General features: G+C 46.7%; 1 protein-coding gene across 11 annotated transcripts in view; it reads left to right on the top strand.

Moving 5' to 3' along the window:
* Positions 1-16,415, top strand: part of LOC112221234 (UDP-N-acetylglucosamine--peptide N-acetylglucosaminyltransferase 110 kDa subunit) — a 36,793-nt gene extending 20,378 nt beyond the window's left edge. For 7 of the 11 annotated variants that reach the window (XM_042303366.1, XM_042303368.1, XM_042303367.1 and 4 more), the window contains 11 exons: positions 1,140-1,298; positions 1,603-1,692; positions 1,864-1,989; positions 6,542-6,712; positions 7,905-8,021; positions 8,494-8,664; positions 9,771-9,818; positions 10,081-10,233; positions 12,630-12,882; positions 13,119-13,242; positions 14,973-16,415. In XM_042303366.1, coding sequence (XP_042159300.1) covers positions 1,140-1,298; positions 1,603-1,692; positions 1,864-1,989; positions 6,542-6,712; positions 7,905-8,021; positions 8,494-8,664; positions 9,771-9,818; positions 10,081-10,233; positions 12,630-12,882; positions 13,119-13,242; positions 14,973-15,153 — 1,593 coding nt within the window. In that variant the 3' untranslated portion in view covers positions 15,154-16,415. The remainder of the gene's footprint in view (positions 1-1,139; positions 1,299-1,602; positions 1,693-1,863; positions 1,990-6,541; positions 6,713-7,904; positions 8,022-8,493; positions 8,665-9,770; positions 9,819-10,080; positions 10,234-12,629; positions 12,883-13,118; positions 13,243-14,972) is intronic. The other 4 variants (XM_042303371.1, XM_042303372.1, XM_042303374.1 and 1 more) reach the window with 1 other exon arrangement.
* The last annotated feature ends 1,231 nt before the right edge of the window (positions 16,416-17,646 follow it).

Here is a 17,646-nt window from a genome sequence, read left to right on the forward strand (position 1 = left end):
TCTTGTCTAGTTGGACCACCTGAAAGTAGCTAGGTGAAAGATTAGTGGAATCTGTGTGGGTAGCTGGACAGGTCGGATGACTGACAGTGAAGGTGAACAGGTCACGTGTCAGGTGACAGAGGAATGGATGAGACTGAGGCAGGAATTCCTTTAACCATAAAGTGGTATATTTATATCTGCTGCATCACAAAGGAAACAAATAACATGTATCTAATCAAATTCATAATCAAAGATCAAATCCGATCATTCATTATTAACATAATTTAGGGAGTTCAACAGTCCAGTTCATTAAGAAGTCAATAGTAATCATCCGCGAGTCATTTAGGCTCGTAACTATTTATCATAAATCATGAAAGAAAACAGTGAATGGTTATACAATCTATAATCCCCATTATCAAAGTCGATCAGTTAGCAAACAATGACGTTTCTCATTTCACTCTTTCAATTGTCTTCATGTGTACATATAATTCATTTCAATACACATGAACCATGTCGATTGCATAATTGGCCTATGAGGATCCGTAGGGCCGTGATCATTGACAATTCACATTACAATGTTTGAAGCGTGCGCTCCAAGCCGCGCTCCGCGGTAATAACTATAAACAATAACTGATGGCCCATCTCCGGATCACAACAGATAGGTCAGATGAAAGGTAACAGAGTCGGTGGACTTACGTGGATTCATGGACACACAGAACTTCTGGATCAGATGGAGTTAAGGAAGAGAAAGCAGCGAGATCAGGCGATGGCAATTTCCTCCTTTTATGGAGTTGAGATCTGTTAGGACATTTCCACCTGACCTAATTAAAGCGCCCCTGGCCCAGCTGAGTAAATGGCAATGAATTAAAGGGTTATTCCACCAACTCCATGGGCCTTTTCTACACTAGGTTTAAGGTCATCATCTGACAGGCCTTGATGTTCCAATATCCATACTAGCAATCATTCAAAGTAGGATGCTAGTGTAGATTTGTTTGGAAGAGAGCCTTGGGTTATGTCTCCGATGGCACCCTTGTCATTACATAGTGCACTACATTTGGTTAAAGTAGTGCACTATATAGGGAATAGGGTGCAATTTGGGACACAGATGGTTTATCAGCTGTGGTATAGTCTAACGGCCCTCCCCTCCTGTACCACCACAGATCAATGCGCTCCACAAGCCAGCCTTTGAGTACCCCAAGGACCTGAAGGCCAGCGCAGGGCGTCTGAGGGTAGGATATGTCAGCTCTGACTTCGGGAACCACCCCACCTCCCACCTCATGCAGTCCATCCCCGGCATGCACAGCTCTGAGAAGTTTGAGGTGAGCGGTTTCTTACTGTTGTCTCATTACCACTAGAGATGTTGTCAGGCAGATCGGCAACAACCAGTGATTTCACACCCGGATTTGATTGTCATTTGAACAAATGTTTTATTCTCAATGAGACTTAATCCATTATTTATTCAGTTAACAAATTAATTTGTGGCCAAACGGTACATTTTAAGTTTTATTAAAAATAAAAAAAATCTTAAATTGAGAGATAACAGCCATACTATACTGGCCGTGCATCTGTTCTAACAGTTGGTCGTAACATGGTTATAACATGTCTGGTTGTTTCCCTCCCCAGGTGTTCTGCTATGCACTGAGCCCAGATGACAACACCAACTTTAGGGTTAAAGTGGTGGCCGAGGCCAATCACTTCACTGATCTGTCACAGGTGAGTTAACGCAGATGGAGAACTGAATCTAAGTACTTAATTTTCTCTTTGCCCCTTTCCTCTATACTGTAGAACATAGAGCCACTCTGAAGCCACATTCAACACCTGAGAGAGTACTGATTTTTAAATCCTCTCCCTCCATGTCCACTCCTCCTGTCTGTCCTCTGTCAGCTCCCGTGTAACGGTAAGGCAGCAGACAGGATCCATCAGGATGGACTCCACATCCTGGTCAATATGAACGGCTATACCAAAGGAGCCCGCAACGAGCTGTTTGCCCTGCGCCCCGCTCCCATCCAGGTGAGATACAGGCTTTATTTGGCCATGTTAGTTTCTTATACATTTTACCCCCCTAGAATATTGGAGGAGGCATCCAGAGGTTTGTATCCAGAGGCACAGGACTGATAGTGACTGGCCACTGGTTTGTCATAAAGTCAGTGCTAAGTGATACTCCTGTGTCCCCTGTTTAGTGGCTGGGCTACCAGACAGGGATGTAGTGCTACTGTAGAGTGGGGGGAGTGACGCTCTCTCACCTATTTTATATTTTTTTTTTCAATTTGGGAATGCTTGGCGCCGTTAAAATATTTCAGAAAAATTATATTTAATTACCAGCGAAATTTCATGAGAATTTATCAAATGACCATTGCAATACATATGTAGGCTATAATGGCCTAATAGGTAGTAAAATGGTGGTTTCTTCTGTCTGGCGGTGGTGCGAGTGACGTGTGTGCAGAGGCACGTCGGTTGCAGGCTTGACCTCTGAGCGGCCCAAATCTGACAAGACCAGCCATAGACAGAACTCTACCAGGGGTTGCTAAAATGTCTGTCCTCAGTATCATGTACTTGGGGCTCGTGTACAACACACTTTAACTTGCCATACTGTCCCGAGTCCTTAGCTTACAAAAAACACACAACTTCTATTGCGTATGCAGGTAAACTGATCCACTGCATGAATCTTGTCATCCCACCAACGTGATATAGGATCCGAATTCACTGCGCGTCTGCGTTGATGTTCATAAAACGCCACGGATCCCCTTCTCTACTGTGGAACCCTGTCCTTTCAGCACCCTGATACGAAGGGCGCTCACATCGCTTAAAATCACCCTCGTCGAGCTCTGCCTACGCTTAATAGTCCTGCTCATCACTTATTATTATTTTAGCCTAACCGATATGGGTTCGATACAGATTCCGATATTTGGGGGGGACAACTTAGCAATACGATAGTGCCTTCGGAAAGTATTCAGACCCCTTAACTTTTTCCACATTTTGTTACGTTACAGCCTTATTCTACAATGGATTGGTTTTTTTTCTGCGATCTACACACAATAACCCATAATGACAGTGAAAACAGGTTTTTAGACATTTTAGCAAATGTATTAGTGTAAAACAGATACCTTATTTCCATAAGTATTTATACCCTTTACCATTAGACTCTAAATTGTTCTCTGATGCATCCTGTTTCCATTGATCATCCTTGATCTTTCCAGAAATTGGAGTCCACCTGTGATAAATTCAATTGATTGGTCATGATTTGGAAAGGCACACACCTGTCTAAATAACGTCCCACAGTTGACAGTGCATGTCAGAGCAAATGAGGTCGAAGAAATTGTCCGCAGAGCTCCATGACAGGATTGTGTCAAGGCACAGATCTGGGGAAGGGTACCAACAAATTTCTGCAGCCCTCCACCAATCAGGCCTTTATGGTAGATGGGCCAGACGGAAGCCACTCCTCAGTAAAAGGCACATGGCAGCCCACTTGGAGTTTGCCAAAAGGCACCTAAAGACTCAGACCATGAGAAACAAGATTCTCTGGTCTGATGAAACCAAGATTGAACTCTTTGGCCTGAATGCGTCACATCTGGAGGCAACCTGGCACCATCCCGATGGTGGTGGCAGCATCATCCTTATGGTGAAGCATGGTGGTGGCAGCATCATGCTTGGAGATGTTTTCCAGCGGCAGGGACTGGGAGACTAGTCAGGATTGAGGCAAAGTACAGACATCCTTGATTAAAACCTGCTCAGGACCTCAATCTGGGGCAAAGGTTCACCTTCAAACAGGACCACACCCCTAAGCACACACCCAAGACAACGCAGAAGTGGCTCCGGGACAAATCTCTGAATGTCCTTGAGTGGCCCAGCCAGAGCCCAGACTTGAATCTGATCGAACATCTCTGGAGAGACCTGAAAATAGCTGTGCAGCGACGCTCCCCATCCAACCTGACAGAACTTGAGAGGATCTGCAGAGAGGAATCGGAGAAACTCCCCAAATACAGGTGTGCCAAGCTTGTAGCATCATACCCAAGAAGAGTCAAGGCTGTAATCGCTGCCAAAGGTGCTTCAACAAAGTACTAGGGTCTGAATAATCATTTGAAATTTTTTCATCTGAAAAAAAAAATACCAACCTGTTTTTGCTTTGTCTATTATTGTTTGTAGATTGAAGGGGGAGAAACCATTGAATACATTTTTACTGTAACCAAATGTGGAAAAGGTCAAGCAGTCTGAATATTTTCTGAAGGCACTTTCCAACGTTGAAACGAAAGTGATATTTTTCCACATCGTTCTCATAAATTACCATCCAAATGCCCAATTGTCAAAAACACGCTTCAAATAGTGAATTCTTACAATGTGACAATTTATTTAATATCTGTTATCTGTGGAATTATCAGCCGATGTCGGTTAAAGGCCAATGTCTTCCGCCGACAATAACGGTGGAACTATGTACCAGTCAGGCTCTGCTTTGTTATGATTATTACAAATAGGAAATGATCACTTCTCACAATGGTGCTCGTTTAGTAGGCCTAACGTCAGATCAAAGCTGAATCGATGTCTCGCAAAGATCACCGAATGATTCGTTTGTATGTTACATAGCCTAACAGAAATGAATATAATGGCATACGCTGTTATGCCAAAAACACCACTGTAATATCTGAATAGTCAAACAATCCTCACGCAGACAAAACTCAACAGTGAGCACCACAGAACAGTGAGCTAGATGTTTCGCTGGATGTTTACATCTGAAGCATCCGGTTGGCATTTCCACTCACCACCAAAACATGGTAATGAGGAAGCCCAGTGGCCGGCAGTGGGAGGAGATGGATTTTTGGCCTACATTTCTGCAAATGTCCCATTTTTTAAATTTACATTTGTTTTTCTCTATGTTTTTCTGTTTCCAAATCTAGAATCTTTAACAGTGGAGTAAGTTTTGTAGACTGCCAAAGGTTCCAAAAATTCTGTTTAGGAGCGTCAGGGCAAATTGAGATATTGCACATGCACACTTCACAGATTAGGTGTTCCCTAACAGAAATATGCTACAACGCGCCAATAGGATCTTGCCAACGCGTGCTTGATTCTGCCCACCTCGTTGCTTGTTCTGCCCACTGATTAATTTGCTCCTGTTGGAAATGTCAGACCACAACCTCTCTCTTGGGTTAGTTATAAAAATCTTTGTCATGTTCCTGTAGGCAGGATATACGGAGTGTACAAAACATTAAGAACGCCTTAATATCGAGTTACACCCCCTTTTGCCCTCATAACTGCCTCCAGTTTGTCAGGGCATGGACTCTACAAGGTGTCAAGCATCCACAGGTATACTGGTCCATGTTGACTCTACAAGGTGTCAAGCATCCACAGGTATACTGGTCCATGTTGACTCTACAAGGTGTCAAGCATCCACAGGTATACATACTGGTCCATGTTGACTCTACAAGGTGTCAAGCATCCACAGGTATACATACTGGTCCATGTTGACTCCAATGCTTCCCACAGTTGTCAAGTTGGCTGGATGTCCTTTGGGGCTTGGACCATTCTTGATACACACAGGAAACTGTTGAGCGTGGAATACCCAGCAGCGTTGCAGTTCTTGACACAAACCGGTACGCCTGGCACCTACTACCATACCCCTTTCAAAGGAACTTAAATCTTTTGTCTTGCCCATTTACCCTCTGAATGTCACACACACACAATCAAGGTCTCAATTGTCTCAAGGCTTAAATCCTTCTTTAACCTGTCTCCCTGCCTTAATCTACACCCAAGTGGATTTAACAAGTGACATCATTAAGGGATCATAGCTTTCACCTGGTCAGTCTGTCATGGAGGCGTTCGTCATGTTTTGTACACTGTAACAAAATAGGCCTATAAGTGTAATAGTTAACACCATCTGCTTTAATTTGTTCATGAAACAGTAATTCAACAAGATCTAACTGCATATCCCCGTGAAAGTGATTGAGATCAAATGATTGGCAGATATGCAGTTAGAATGTGATGAAGGATCATTCCTGATTGACAGTGATGATGGCCTATTTGGAAAATAGGTATGCCTAATTTGGTGTTTTGAAGGTATTTAAAAAAAAATCCTATCACATTGTATTGGTCACATACACATTTATCAGATGGTATTGGTCACGTACCAGGCGGGGGATACAGTCCCGACAGGATGCTCTCAATTGTGCATCTGAAAGTTTGTGAGGCGTCTTAGGGACCAAGTCAGATTTCTTCAGCCTCCTGAGGTTGAAGAGGTGCTGTTATGCCTTCAACACACTGTCTGTCTGGGTGGACCATTTCAGATCGTCAGTGATGTGAATGTTTGGTCAGAGGTCTATTCTACAGGGATGTGAATGTTTGGTCAGAGGTCTATTCTACAGGGATGTGAATGTTTGGTCAGAGGTCTATTCTACGGGGATGTGAATGTTTGGTCAGAGGTCTATTCTACAGTCTTTGATTGACAAATGATGACCTCATAAATAGTGTACGCTCCTCACCCCCCACACAGACAATGTGCACTACACCAGTGCCGGGGTATAATGAATGTCCAAATAAAGCTCACACTGCCAACTGCTCTCTCTCCCCTTCACAGTGTATGTGGCTGGGCTACCCGGGGACCAGCGGAGCTCCCTTCATGGACTACATTGTGTCAGACAAGGAGACGTCCCCCTTCGAGGTGGCAGAGCAGTACTCTGAGAAACTAGCCTACATGCCACACACCTTCTTCATCGGAGACCACGCTAACATGTTCCCCCACCTCAAGGTGAGATTCCTGTTTATCCAGTAAACGAAGGTTTGTTGACGTGTGGCTTGATTGAACCATATTGTGCGGCTAATGTACAGTGATTGGTTGAAATTGCAAGCCCAATTCTTGTTCTGCTGTAATGGATCAGTTTTATGCGTTTAATTTTGCGTTTTGAATGTTTTGTGCGGAAATCTTATTTGCGTAATATTTCTAAGGTCGTTTTTTTTTTTTGCATTGGATGCGTCTCACCACATCCGCCTGTTTCGCACTTCCATATCGGTGATGGAAGGCGAACGAGCTAGACCGGTGTTTGTCAGACCATGAGACGTCCCAAAAAGCGTCTGAGTGTTTTATTTTTATTTTACCTTTTATTTAACCAGTCAGTTAAGAACAAATTCTTATTTTCAATGACGGATTGGGAACAGTGGGTTAACTGGACTAGGAACAGTGGGTTAACTGGACTACGAACAGTGGGTTAACTGGCTGTTCAGGGGCAGAACGACAGATTTGTACCTTGTCAGCTCGGGGATTTGAACTTACAACCTTCCGGTTACTAGTCCAACACTCTAACCACTAGGCTACCCTGCCACCCAATAGTTTGGGCTACACACTGTGGTGACACTCATGATTCTAACTAGATGTTGAAGTGAAAAACAACTATTTCCATTGATCGTTAATTCCCTAATTAACCTCAATACTCAACGCAGAGGACTAATCTTAAAATATTCTTACTCTCAAGACTTGCTGGTTCTAGAGGTTCCTCTGGTCTCAGAGTCTGGGAAGATTGTTTCGTTATTGTGACCTTAGCGCATGGAATGACCTGCAGGCCACTGAGTCTTGACTGTCTGGTCTCGAAAGAGTCCGTTCGGGACTTTAATGAGGAATGTGGTGGAGAATTGCACTTGTTTTGATTGATGTGAAATGTTTTGCCTCTTTTTTTGAATTAGATTTGTTAAGATGTGAAAAAGTAAAGTGGTGTTTTGAGACCGATCCTGTTGATTAATTGTTCCCAGGGCAGTCTTGAAAATGAGACCCTGGAGAATGTATGTATTTTTTTTAAATGCCTTGATCTGAAAGAAAAAAGACCAGCTTTGATGAATGAAAATGTCTGCTTTTTAGATCTACAACCCTGACTTGGTTTCTTGTAACGACACTTGACATGCAGTTCACCTTTTCACCTCCAGTAATCTTGTGGTGTTTTCTTCAACAGAAAAAGGCGGTGATTGACTTCAAGTCAAACGGCCACATCTTTGACAACCGCATCGTTCTGAATGGCATCGACCTCAAGGCCTTCCTGGACAGCCTGCCTGATGTCAAGGTGGTCAAGGTGAGATGGTGAATAGCCCTAACCCTTACTGGACAGCCTGCCTGACGTCAAGGTGAGATGGTGAATAGCCCTAACCCTTCCTGGACAGACGTCAAGGTGAGATGGTGAATAGCCCTAACCCTTCCTGGACAGACGTCAAGGTGAGATGGTGAATAGCCCTAACCCTTCCTGGACAGACGTCAAGGTGAGATGGTGAATAGCCCTAACCCTTCCTGGACAGACGTCAAGGTGAGATGGTGAATAGCCCTAACCCTTCCTGGGCAGCCTGCCTGACGTCAAGGTGGGACTGGGAATATTCTGTGACCATATTTCCATTTGACTAGGACCCACTATTGGAGAGCCCCTCATTCTGTTACTGTTCCTCAATTTGAACTTTGAAGAGTTTTTTAAAAATGGTTATTTATTTTTCCCTTTTATACTCCTGAAAATGCTTTGTAAATCACTCCTTCCTTTTTTGTGGTCTCCTCTCCAGATGAGGTGTGCCAGTGGGGACAGTGGAGTAGCAGAAACCAACGGGGCTCTGTCCATGCCCGTCATCCCCATGAACACAGCAGCTGAGGCCATCATCAACATGATCAACCAGGGACAGATACAGGTCATCATCAACGGATTCACTGTCAGCAACGGACTGGCCACTACACAGGTACTGGAGGGGGGGGGACTGGCCACTACACAGGTACTGGAGGGGGACTGGCCACTACACAGGACTGGCCACTACACAGGTACTGGAGGGGGGGACTGGCCACTACACAGGTACTGGAGGGGGGACTGGCCACTACACAGGTACTGGAGGGGGGGGGGACTGGCCACTACACAGGTACTGGAGGGGGGGGACTGGCCACTACACAGGTACTGGAGGGGGACTGGCCACTACACAGGTACTGGAGGGGGGGGACTGGCCACTACACAGGTACTGGAGGGGGGGGACTGGCCACTACACAGGTACTGGAGGGGGACTGGCCACTACACAGGTACTGGAGGGGGGCCACTACACAGGTACTGGAGGGGGGTACTGGAGGGGGAGGAACTGGAGGGGGGACTGGCCACTACACAGGTACTGGAGGGGGGGACTGGCCACTACACAGGTACTGGAGGGGGGGACTGGACTGGCCACTACACAGGTACTGGAGGGGGGACTGGCCACTACACAGGTACTGGAGGGGGGACTGGTCACTACACAGGTACTGGAGGGGGGACTGGCCACTACACAGGTACTGGAGGGGGGACTGGCCACTACACAGGTACTGGAGGGGGGACTGGTCACTACACAGGTACTGGAGGGGGACCTGGCTGGCCACTACACAGGTACTGGAGGGGGGACTGGCCACTACACAGGTACTGGAGGGGGGGACTGGCCACTACACAGGTACTGGAGGAGGGGGACTGGCCACTACACAGGTACTGGAGGGGGGGACTGGCCACTACACAGGTACTGGAGGGGGGGGACTGGCCACTACACAGGTACTGGAGGGGGGACTGGCCACTACACAGGTACTGGAGGGGGGACTGGCCACTACACAGGTACTGGAGGGGGGACTGGCCACTCACAGGTACTGGAGGGGCGGAACTGGCCACTACACAGGTACTGGAGGGGGGACTGACACCACTACACACAGGAAATGGATAAGAATGAATATCAGTTTATTTTGTTGGTTGGATGAAGCACCTTTTGTGGTTGACCTTTGATCCCAGCCATATGACATGACTAGAGTCTAGTGTTAAATCTCCTGTATACTGTTGTGTTTTCAGATACTTCCATTGGAGGTGGTTGTAGTATCAGGGTCTGTCTCCCTCCAGGTATGACACACACACAGGCTAGTACTGGAGAAGGACATTGGGTCACTTGCATGTCTACTTTTGGGTTAGGACACCTGGGGAAATGGTTCCATTACTGTCGTCTGTTTTCTCAGCTCTGAGACTGAACAGGGGTGTAAGGGAAACGCTGTCACTACGCACTGGCCTCTCCTCTGACCCCCTCTCTTCCTCTCTGCTCCCCCCCCTCATTTCTCTCTGGTCATAAATCTCTCCATCGTAACCACCGCCTTGTCCTCCATCTCAGATCAACAACAAGGCGGCTACAGGAGAAGAGGTGCCTCGTACCATCGTGGTGACAACCCGCTCCCAGTACGGCCTGCCTGAAGACTCCATCGTCTACTGCAACTTCAACCAGCTCTACAAGATCGACCCTCCCACTCTGCAGATGTGGGCCAATGTAAGCATCAAGCTAGAGAACACTGTTCCAATCATCCTGTTGTCTGAGGTCTTCATGTTTCTTCAGGAATTTCTCTTGTCCCTGACTCTCCGGGTGAAATGGCATCTTAGTCCCTATGTGATAGGGCCTGGTCAAAGCTAATAGACTATGTTCTGGTCAACAGTAGTACACTATTTAGGGACTCTGGTCAACAGTAGTACACTATATAGGAATATGGACTCTGGTCAACAGTATAGTAACAGTATAGTATAGGGAATATGGACTCTGGTCAACAGTAGTACACTATATAGGGAATATGGACTCTGGTCAACAGTAGTACACTATATAGGCTCTGGTCAACAGTAGTACACTATATAGTATGGACTCTGGTCAACAGTAGTACACTATATAGGGAATATGGACTCTGGTCAACAGTAGTACACTATATAGGGACTCTGGTCAACAGTAGTACACTATATAGGGACTCTGGTCAACAGTAGTACACTATATAGGGAATATGGACTCTGGTCAACAGTAGTACACTATATAGGGATATGGACTCTGGTCAACAGTAGTACACTATATAGGGCTCTGGGGAATATGGACTCTGGTCAACAGTAGTACACTATATAGGGAATATGGACTCTGGTCAACAGTAGTACACTATATAGGGAATATGGACTCTGGTCAACAGTAGTACACTATATAGGGACTCTGGTCAACAGTAGTACACTATATAGGGACTCTGGTCAACAGTAGTACACTATATAGGGACTCTGGTCAACAGTAGTACACTATATAGGGGCTCTGGTCAACAGTAGTACACTATATAGGGGCTCTGGTCAACAGTAGTACACTATATAGGGGCTCTGGTCAACAGTAGTACACTATATAGGGGCTCTGGTCAACAGTAGTACACTATATAGGGGCTCTGGTCAACAGTAGTACACTATATAGGGGCTCTGGTCAGCAGTAGTACACTATATAGGGGCTCTGGTCAACAGTAGTACACTATATAGGGGCTCTGGTCAACAGTAGTACACTATATAGGGGCTCTGGTCAACAGTAGTACACTATATAGGGGCTCTGGTCAACAGTAGTACACTATATAGGGGCTCTGGTCAACAGTAGTACACTATATAGGGGCTCTGGTCAACAGTAGTACACTATAGGGGCTCTGGTCAACAGTAGTTCACTATATAGGGAATATGGACTCTGGTCAACAGTATAGTAACAGTATAGTATAGGGAATATGGACTCTGGTCAACAGTAGTACACTATATAGGGAATATGGACTCTGGTCAACAGTAGTACACTAGGGAATATGGACTCTGGTCAACAGTAGTACACTATATAGGGAATATGGACTCTGGTCAACAGTAGTACACTATATAGGGACTCTGGTCAACAGTAGTACACTATATAGGGAATATGGACTCTGGTCAACAGTAGTACACTATATAGGGAATATGGACTCTGGTCAACAGTAGTACACTATATAGGGGCTCTGGGTAGAATATATAGGGACTCTGGTCAACAGTAGTACACTATATAGGGAATATGGACTCTGGTCAACAGTAGTACACTATATAGGGGCTCTGGTCAACAGTAGTACACTATATAGGGACTCTGGTCAATAGGGACTCTGGTCAACAGTAGTACACTATATAGGGGCTCTGGTCAACAGTAGTACACTATATAGGGGCTCTGGTCAACAGTAGTACACTATATAGGGACTCTGGTCAACAGTAGTACACTATATAGGGGGACTCTGGTCAACAGTAGTACACTATATAGGGGACTCTGGTCAACAGTAGTAGTATATAGGGACTCTGGTCAACAGTAGTACACTATATAGGGACTCTGGTCAACAGTAGTACACTATATAGGGGCTCTGGTCAACAGTAGTACACTATATAGGGGCTCTGGTCAACAGTAGTACACTATATAGGGGCTCTGGTCAACAGTAGTACACTATATAGGGGACTCTGGTCAACAGTAGTACACTATATAGGGGCTCTGGTCAACAGTAGTACACTATATAGGGACTCTGGTCAACAGTAGTACACTATATAGGGGGACTCTGGTCAACAGTAGTACACTATATAGGGACTCTGGTAGTAGTACACTATATAGGGACTCTGGTCAACAGTAGTACACTATATAGGGACTCTGGTCAACAGTAGTACACTATATAGGGACTCTGGTCAACAGTAGTACACTATATAGGGACTCTGGTCAACAGTAGTACACTATATAGGGACTCTGGTCAACAGTAGTACACTATATAGGGGCTCTGGTCAACAGTAGTACACTATATAGGGGCTCTGGTCAACAGTAGTACACTATATAGGGGCTCTGGTCAACAGTAGTGCCATTTCAGACACACAGCAACTTACTCACCATCTCTCCTGTAGATCCTGAAGCGTGTTCCCAACAGTGTTCTGTGGTTGCTGCGTTTCCCTGCGGTGGGCGAGCCCAACATCCAGCAGTACGCCCAGAACTTCGGCCTGCCCGGCTCCCGCATCATCTTCTCTCCCGTGGCGCCCAAGGAGGAGCACGTGAGACGGGGCCAGCTGGCCGACGTGTGTCTGGACACGCCCCTCTGTAACGGACACACCACCGGCATGGACGTCCTCTGGGCCGGGACACCCATGGTTACCATGCCAGGTGAGACAGAGCTTTGCACTCGTTCACTAGCCTCCACAAATCAAAGAGTTGGATTGATGTTGACATGAGCTGGAGGGAGTTTCTGCGTCCCAGTCATTTCCTTTCTAATCTGTGATGGGAACACATACACACTACAGAGAAAGGAGTGATAATTGGGGTGAACGGTTCTGTGTGCTGTTGTAACGGTGGTGGGTGAACGACAGGTCGGTCTTTAAATGTGACGTGTGCCCGTACAGGTGAGACCCTGGCGTCGCGCGTGGCAGCCTCTCAGCTACAGTGTCTGGGCTGTCCTGAGCTCATCGCCCACACCAGACAGGAATATGAGGACGTGGCTGTCAAACTGGGTTGTGACATGGAATAGTAAGGACCTCTGACCAACACACACACTCCAGCTAGCTCTGTCTCTCAATCTGTCTCCCTCTCTTCTCACTCTCAATCTGTCTGTCTCTCAATCTGTCTCCCTCTCTTCTCACTCTCAATCTGTCTGTCTCTCTTCTCACTCTCAATCTGTCTGTCTCTCTTCTCACTCTCAATCTGTCTGTCTCTCTTCTCACTCTCAATCTGCCTGTCTCTCTTCTCACTCTCAATCTGTCTGTCTCTCTTCTCACTCTCAATCTGCCTGTCTCTCTTCTCACTCTCAATCTGCCTGTCTCTCTTCTCACTCTCAATCTGCCTGTCTCTCTTCTCTCTCTGCCTGTCTCTCTTCTCACTCTCAATCTGCCTGTCTCTCTTCTCACTCTCAATCTGCCTGTCTCTCTTCTCACTCTCAATCTGCCTGTCTCTCTCTTCTCACTCTCAATCTGCCTGTCTCTCTTCTCACTCTCAATCTGCCTGTCTCTCTTCTCACTCTCAATCTGCCTGTCTCTCTTCTCACTCTCAATCTGCCTGTCTCTCTTCTCACTCTCAATCTGCCTGCTCTTCTCACTCTCAATCTGCCTGTCTCTCTTCTCTCAATCTGCCTGTCTCTCTTCTCACTCTCAATCTGCCTGTCTCTCAATCTGCCTCACTCTCAATCTGCCTGTCTCTCTTCTCACTCTCAATCTGCCTGTCTCTCTTCTCACTCTCAATCTGCCTGTCTCTCTTCTCACTCTCAATCTGCCTGTCTCTCTTCTCACTCTCAATCTGCCTGTCTCTCTTCTCACTCTCAATCTGCCTGTCTCTCTTCTCACTCTCAATCTGCCTGTCTCTCTTCTCACTCTCAATCTGCCTGTCTCTCTTCTCACTCTCAATCTGCCTGTCTCTCTTCTCACTCTCAATCTGCCTGTCTCTCTTCTCACTCTCAATCTGCCTGTCTCTCTTCTCATCTCTCCAATCTGCCTGTCTCAATCTGCCTGTCTCTCTCCTCTCAATCTGCCTGTCTCTCTCCTCACTCAATCTGCCTGTCTCTCTTCTCACTCTCAATCTGCCTGTCTCTCTTCTCACTCTCAATCTGCCTGTCTCTTCTCACTCTCAATCTGCCTGTCTCTCTTCTCACTCTCAATCTGCCTGTCTCTCTCCTCACTCTCAATCTCTCTCTTCTCACTCTCAATCTGCCTGTCTCTCTTCTCACTCTCAATCTGCCTGTCTCTCTCTCTCACTCTCAATCTGCCTGTCTCTCTTCTCACTCTCAATCCTGTCTCTCTCTCTTCTCACTCTCAATCTCTGTCTCTCTTCTCACTCTCAATCTGCCTGTCTCTCTTCTCACTCTCAATCTGCCTGTCTCTCTTCTCACTCTCAATCTGCCTGTCCCCCTCTTCTCACTCTCAATCTGCCTCCCCCTCTTCTCACTCTCAATCTGCCTGTCTCTCTTCTCACTCTCAATCTGCCTCCCTCTTCTCACTCTCAATCTGCCTCCCCCTCTTCTCACTCTCAATCTGCCTCCCCCTCTTCTCACTCTCAATCTGCCTCCCCTCTTCTCACTCTCAATCTGCCTCCCCCTCTTCTCACTCTCAATCTGCCTCCCCTCTCCTCTTCTCACTCTCAATCTGCCTCTCCTCACTCTCAATCTGCCTCCCCCCCTCACTCTCAATCTGCCTCTCTCTCAATCTCACTCTCAATCTGCCTCCCCCTCTTCTCCCCATTGCTGTAACTGACCCGGTTCTCCCCCCCAGTCTGAAGATGATCCGGTCCCGTGTGTGGAAGCAGCGTATCTGCAGCCCTCTGTTCAACACCAAGCAGTACACTATGGATCTGGAGAAGCTCTACCTGCAGATGTGGGAGCGTCACGCCAGCGGCAGCAAGCCAGACCACCTGGTCAAACTGCAGCCCGTCGAGAGCAGTGAGAGCGCCTGAAGTTCCAGACCCAGGGTGTGTCCCAAATGGCACCCTATTCTCTATATAGTACACTGCCTATGACCGAGGCCCGAGACATAGGTAGTGCACTACAAAAAGGAACATGGTGCTTTATGGGACGCGACCCCCCCCTGAACCTGACGTCCCATCAATCGATGCACGTCGCACCCACCCTGACCTCTAACCCCCAGAACTCTTAACTCCAGTCCCTCCAGAGCAGCAGAAGCATCTGGGCTTGAACCCAATCGCCCCTAACCCACCACTCTGCCCCTCCTGCCCAAAGCCTAGCGCCTATCTGCTCCCCTTTAGCCCCCTTCATCCCTGCCTCCCTCCCCTGTGACTTGGACTCTTGTCTATTGTAGAGCCTGCAGGTGTGTCTCCCTCTACCCCCTCCCTGCCATTCACCTCCCTCGTCATCATATCCCATCCATGTTGGTTTCCCTGAGCCAGACTGAGCCAGAACCACTCTGCCCTTCACCTGAGACTCTTTCACCCAAACCACAGCATCCACACTGGGTACGAGAGGAGGGACACCCCTTCTCCATCCCTCCCTCCCTCCATACAGCGCCTAGAAGAGACCCCCCTTGGTCTTTTCACTTCCCTTCTGTGTGTGTATATGGGACTCGTTAGGGCCTTGAGGTTTGAGAGCCAGTCCCAAGCCTCCATGTAATAGTTGAATATGTAATAAGAGGTTGATGTTATAAGAGTACAAAGGGACTGTTGCACCGCAGTTTGAAGATCTAGTCACTCGTCTTGAACTAAAAACATTGAATCAGCTTAAACATGTTAAAACATTGTCTTTAGTTTGCAGCTGCTCTTGGTAACTCTGCCAGGATTTGAGTAAGATAGTTTCATTATCAGATTTCAGAGAGAAAGATCATAACCACTTCCTTCCCCCACCACCCAAATGCCAACTTAAGGATTTTGTCATGTGTCAATGTAAGAAAACAAAAAAGATTTGATGGCTTTGTCCTCTTGTTCGATGTCACGCACTATGCTTGTTAAGACCAAACCTTGTGGATAAAGTGAGAGGAGTTTCCGTACTACCCCATTGGAATGGCCCTGTTTTTCTTTCACCCTTCGTTATGCTGCTCCTCTCCCCATGCAATGATTGATTTTTATCACTCAAACCAGGAATGGCCTAGGTAAGTATTTTCTGAGCAGTTTTAGTTTTGTACTCTTGCCTTTGTTTTATTGAAGCTCTGTCTGGTATGCTGCAAGGCTCTGACTCCATGTCTGTTGAAATAAAGAAATAAGGCCAACCTCTTGGAATGTGTGGATCATTTTACTACCTTAATCGGGGTCGTGTTGGAGCACATTCACCCATATAAAATAAATAAATACACGGGACTCTCCTTCAAATTAGTGGATTTCAATTTTTCAGCAACACCTGTTGCTGATGTGTACAATCGAGTACACAGCCATGCAATCTCCATAGACAAACATTGCCAGTAGAATGGCCTTAATAAAGAGCTCGGTGACTTTCAACGTGGCACTGTCATAGGATTCCACCTTTCCAACGAGTCCGTTCATATTGTTTATGCCCTGCTGAAACAGCCCCGGTCAACTGCAAGTGCTGTTATTGTGAAGTGGAAACGTCTAGGAGCAACAACGGCTCAGCCGCGAAGTGGTAGGCCACACAAGCACACAGAATGGGACCGCCGAGTGCTATAGCGTGTAAAAATCTTTGGAGAACGCTACGTGCCCCAATGCATCGTGCCAACTTAAGTTTGGAGGAGGAACGATGTTCTGGGGCTGTTTTTCATGGTTCGGGCTAGGCCTCTTAGTACCAGTGAAGGGAAATCTTAATGCTACAGCATACAATGACATTCTAGATGATTCTGTGCTTCCAACTTCGGCAACAGGTTGGGGAATGCCCTTTCCTGTTTCAGCATGACAATGACCCCGGGCATAAAGCGTGGTCCATACAGAAGTGGTTTGTCGAGATAGCTGTGGAAGAACTTGACTGTCCTGGACAGAGCCCTGAGCTCACCCCCAATGAACACCTTTGGGATGAATTGGAACGCCAACTGCGAGCCAGGCCTAATTGCCCAAAATCAGTGCCAGACCTCACTAATGCTCTTGTGTCTGAATGGAAGCAAGTCCCAGCAATGTTCCAACATCTAGTGGGAAACCTCAGAAGAGTGGAGGCTGTTACAGGGGGGAACCAACTCCATATTAATACCCAGGATTTTGGAATGAGATGTTCAATGATCAGGTGTCCACATACTTTTGGTAATGTAGTGTATGTTTCCTTATTTAAGTGAGCTAGTGTATTTGGACCTGCATTGTTATGTTGAATGATGTCATGTTTTTAGGCCTGAGAAACCAAGACTCCCTGGTCTGGAGAAACCAAGATTGAACTATTTGACCCACATACCAAGCATCACATCTTGAGGAAACCTGGCACCATCCCTACGGCTTAGCGTGGTGGCAGCATCATACTGTGGGGATGTTTTACAGCGGCAGGGACTGGGAGACTAATCGGGATCG

The sequence above is a fragment of the Oncorhynchus tshawytscha genome, linkage group LG21, assembly GCF_018296145.1.
Source record: "Oncorhynchus tshawytscha isolate Ot180627B linkage group LG21, Otsh_v2.0, whole genome shotgun sequence".
Lineage (NCBI taxonomy): Eukaryota > Metazoa > Chordata > Actinopteri > Salmoniformes > Salmonidae > Oncorhynchus > Oncorhynchus tshawytscha.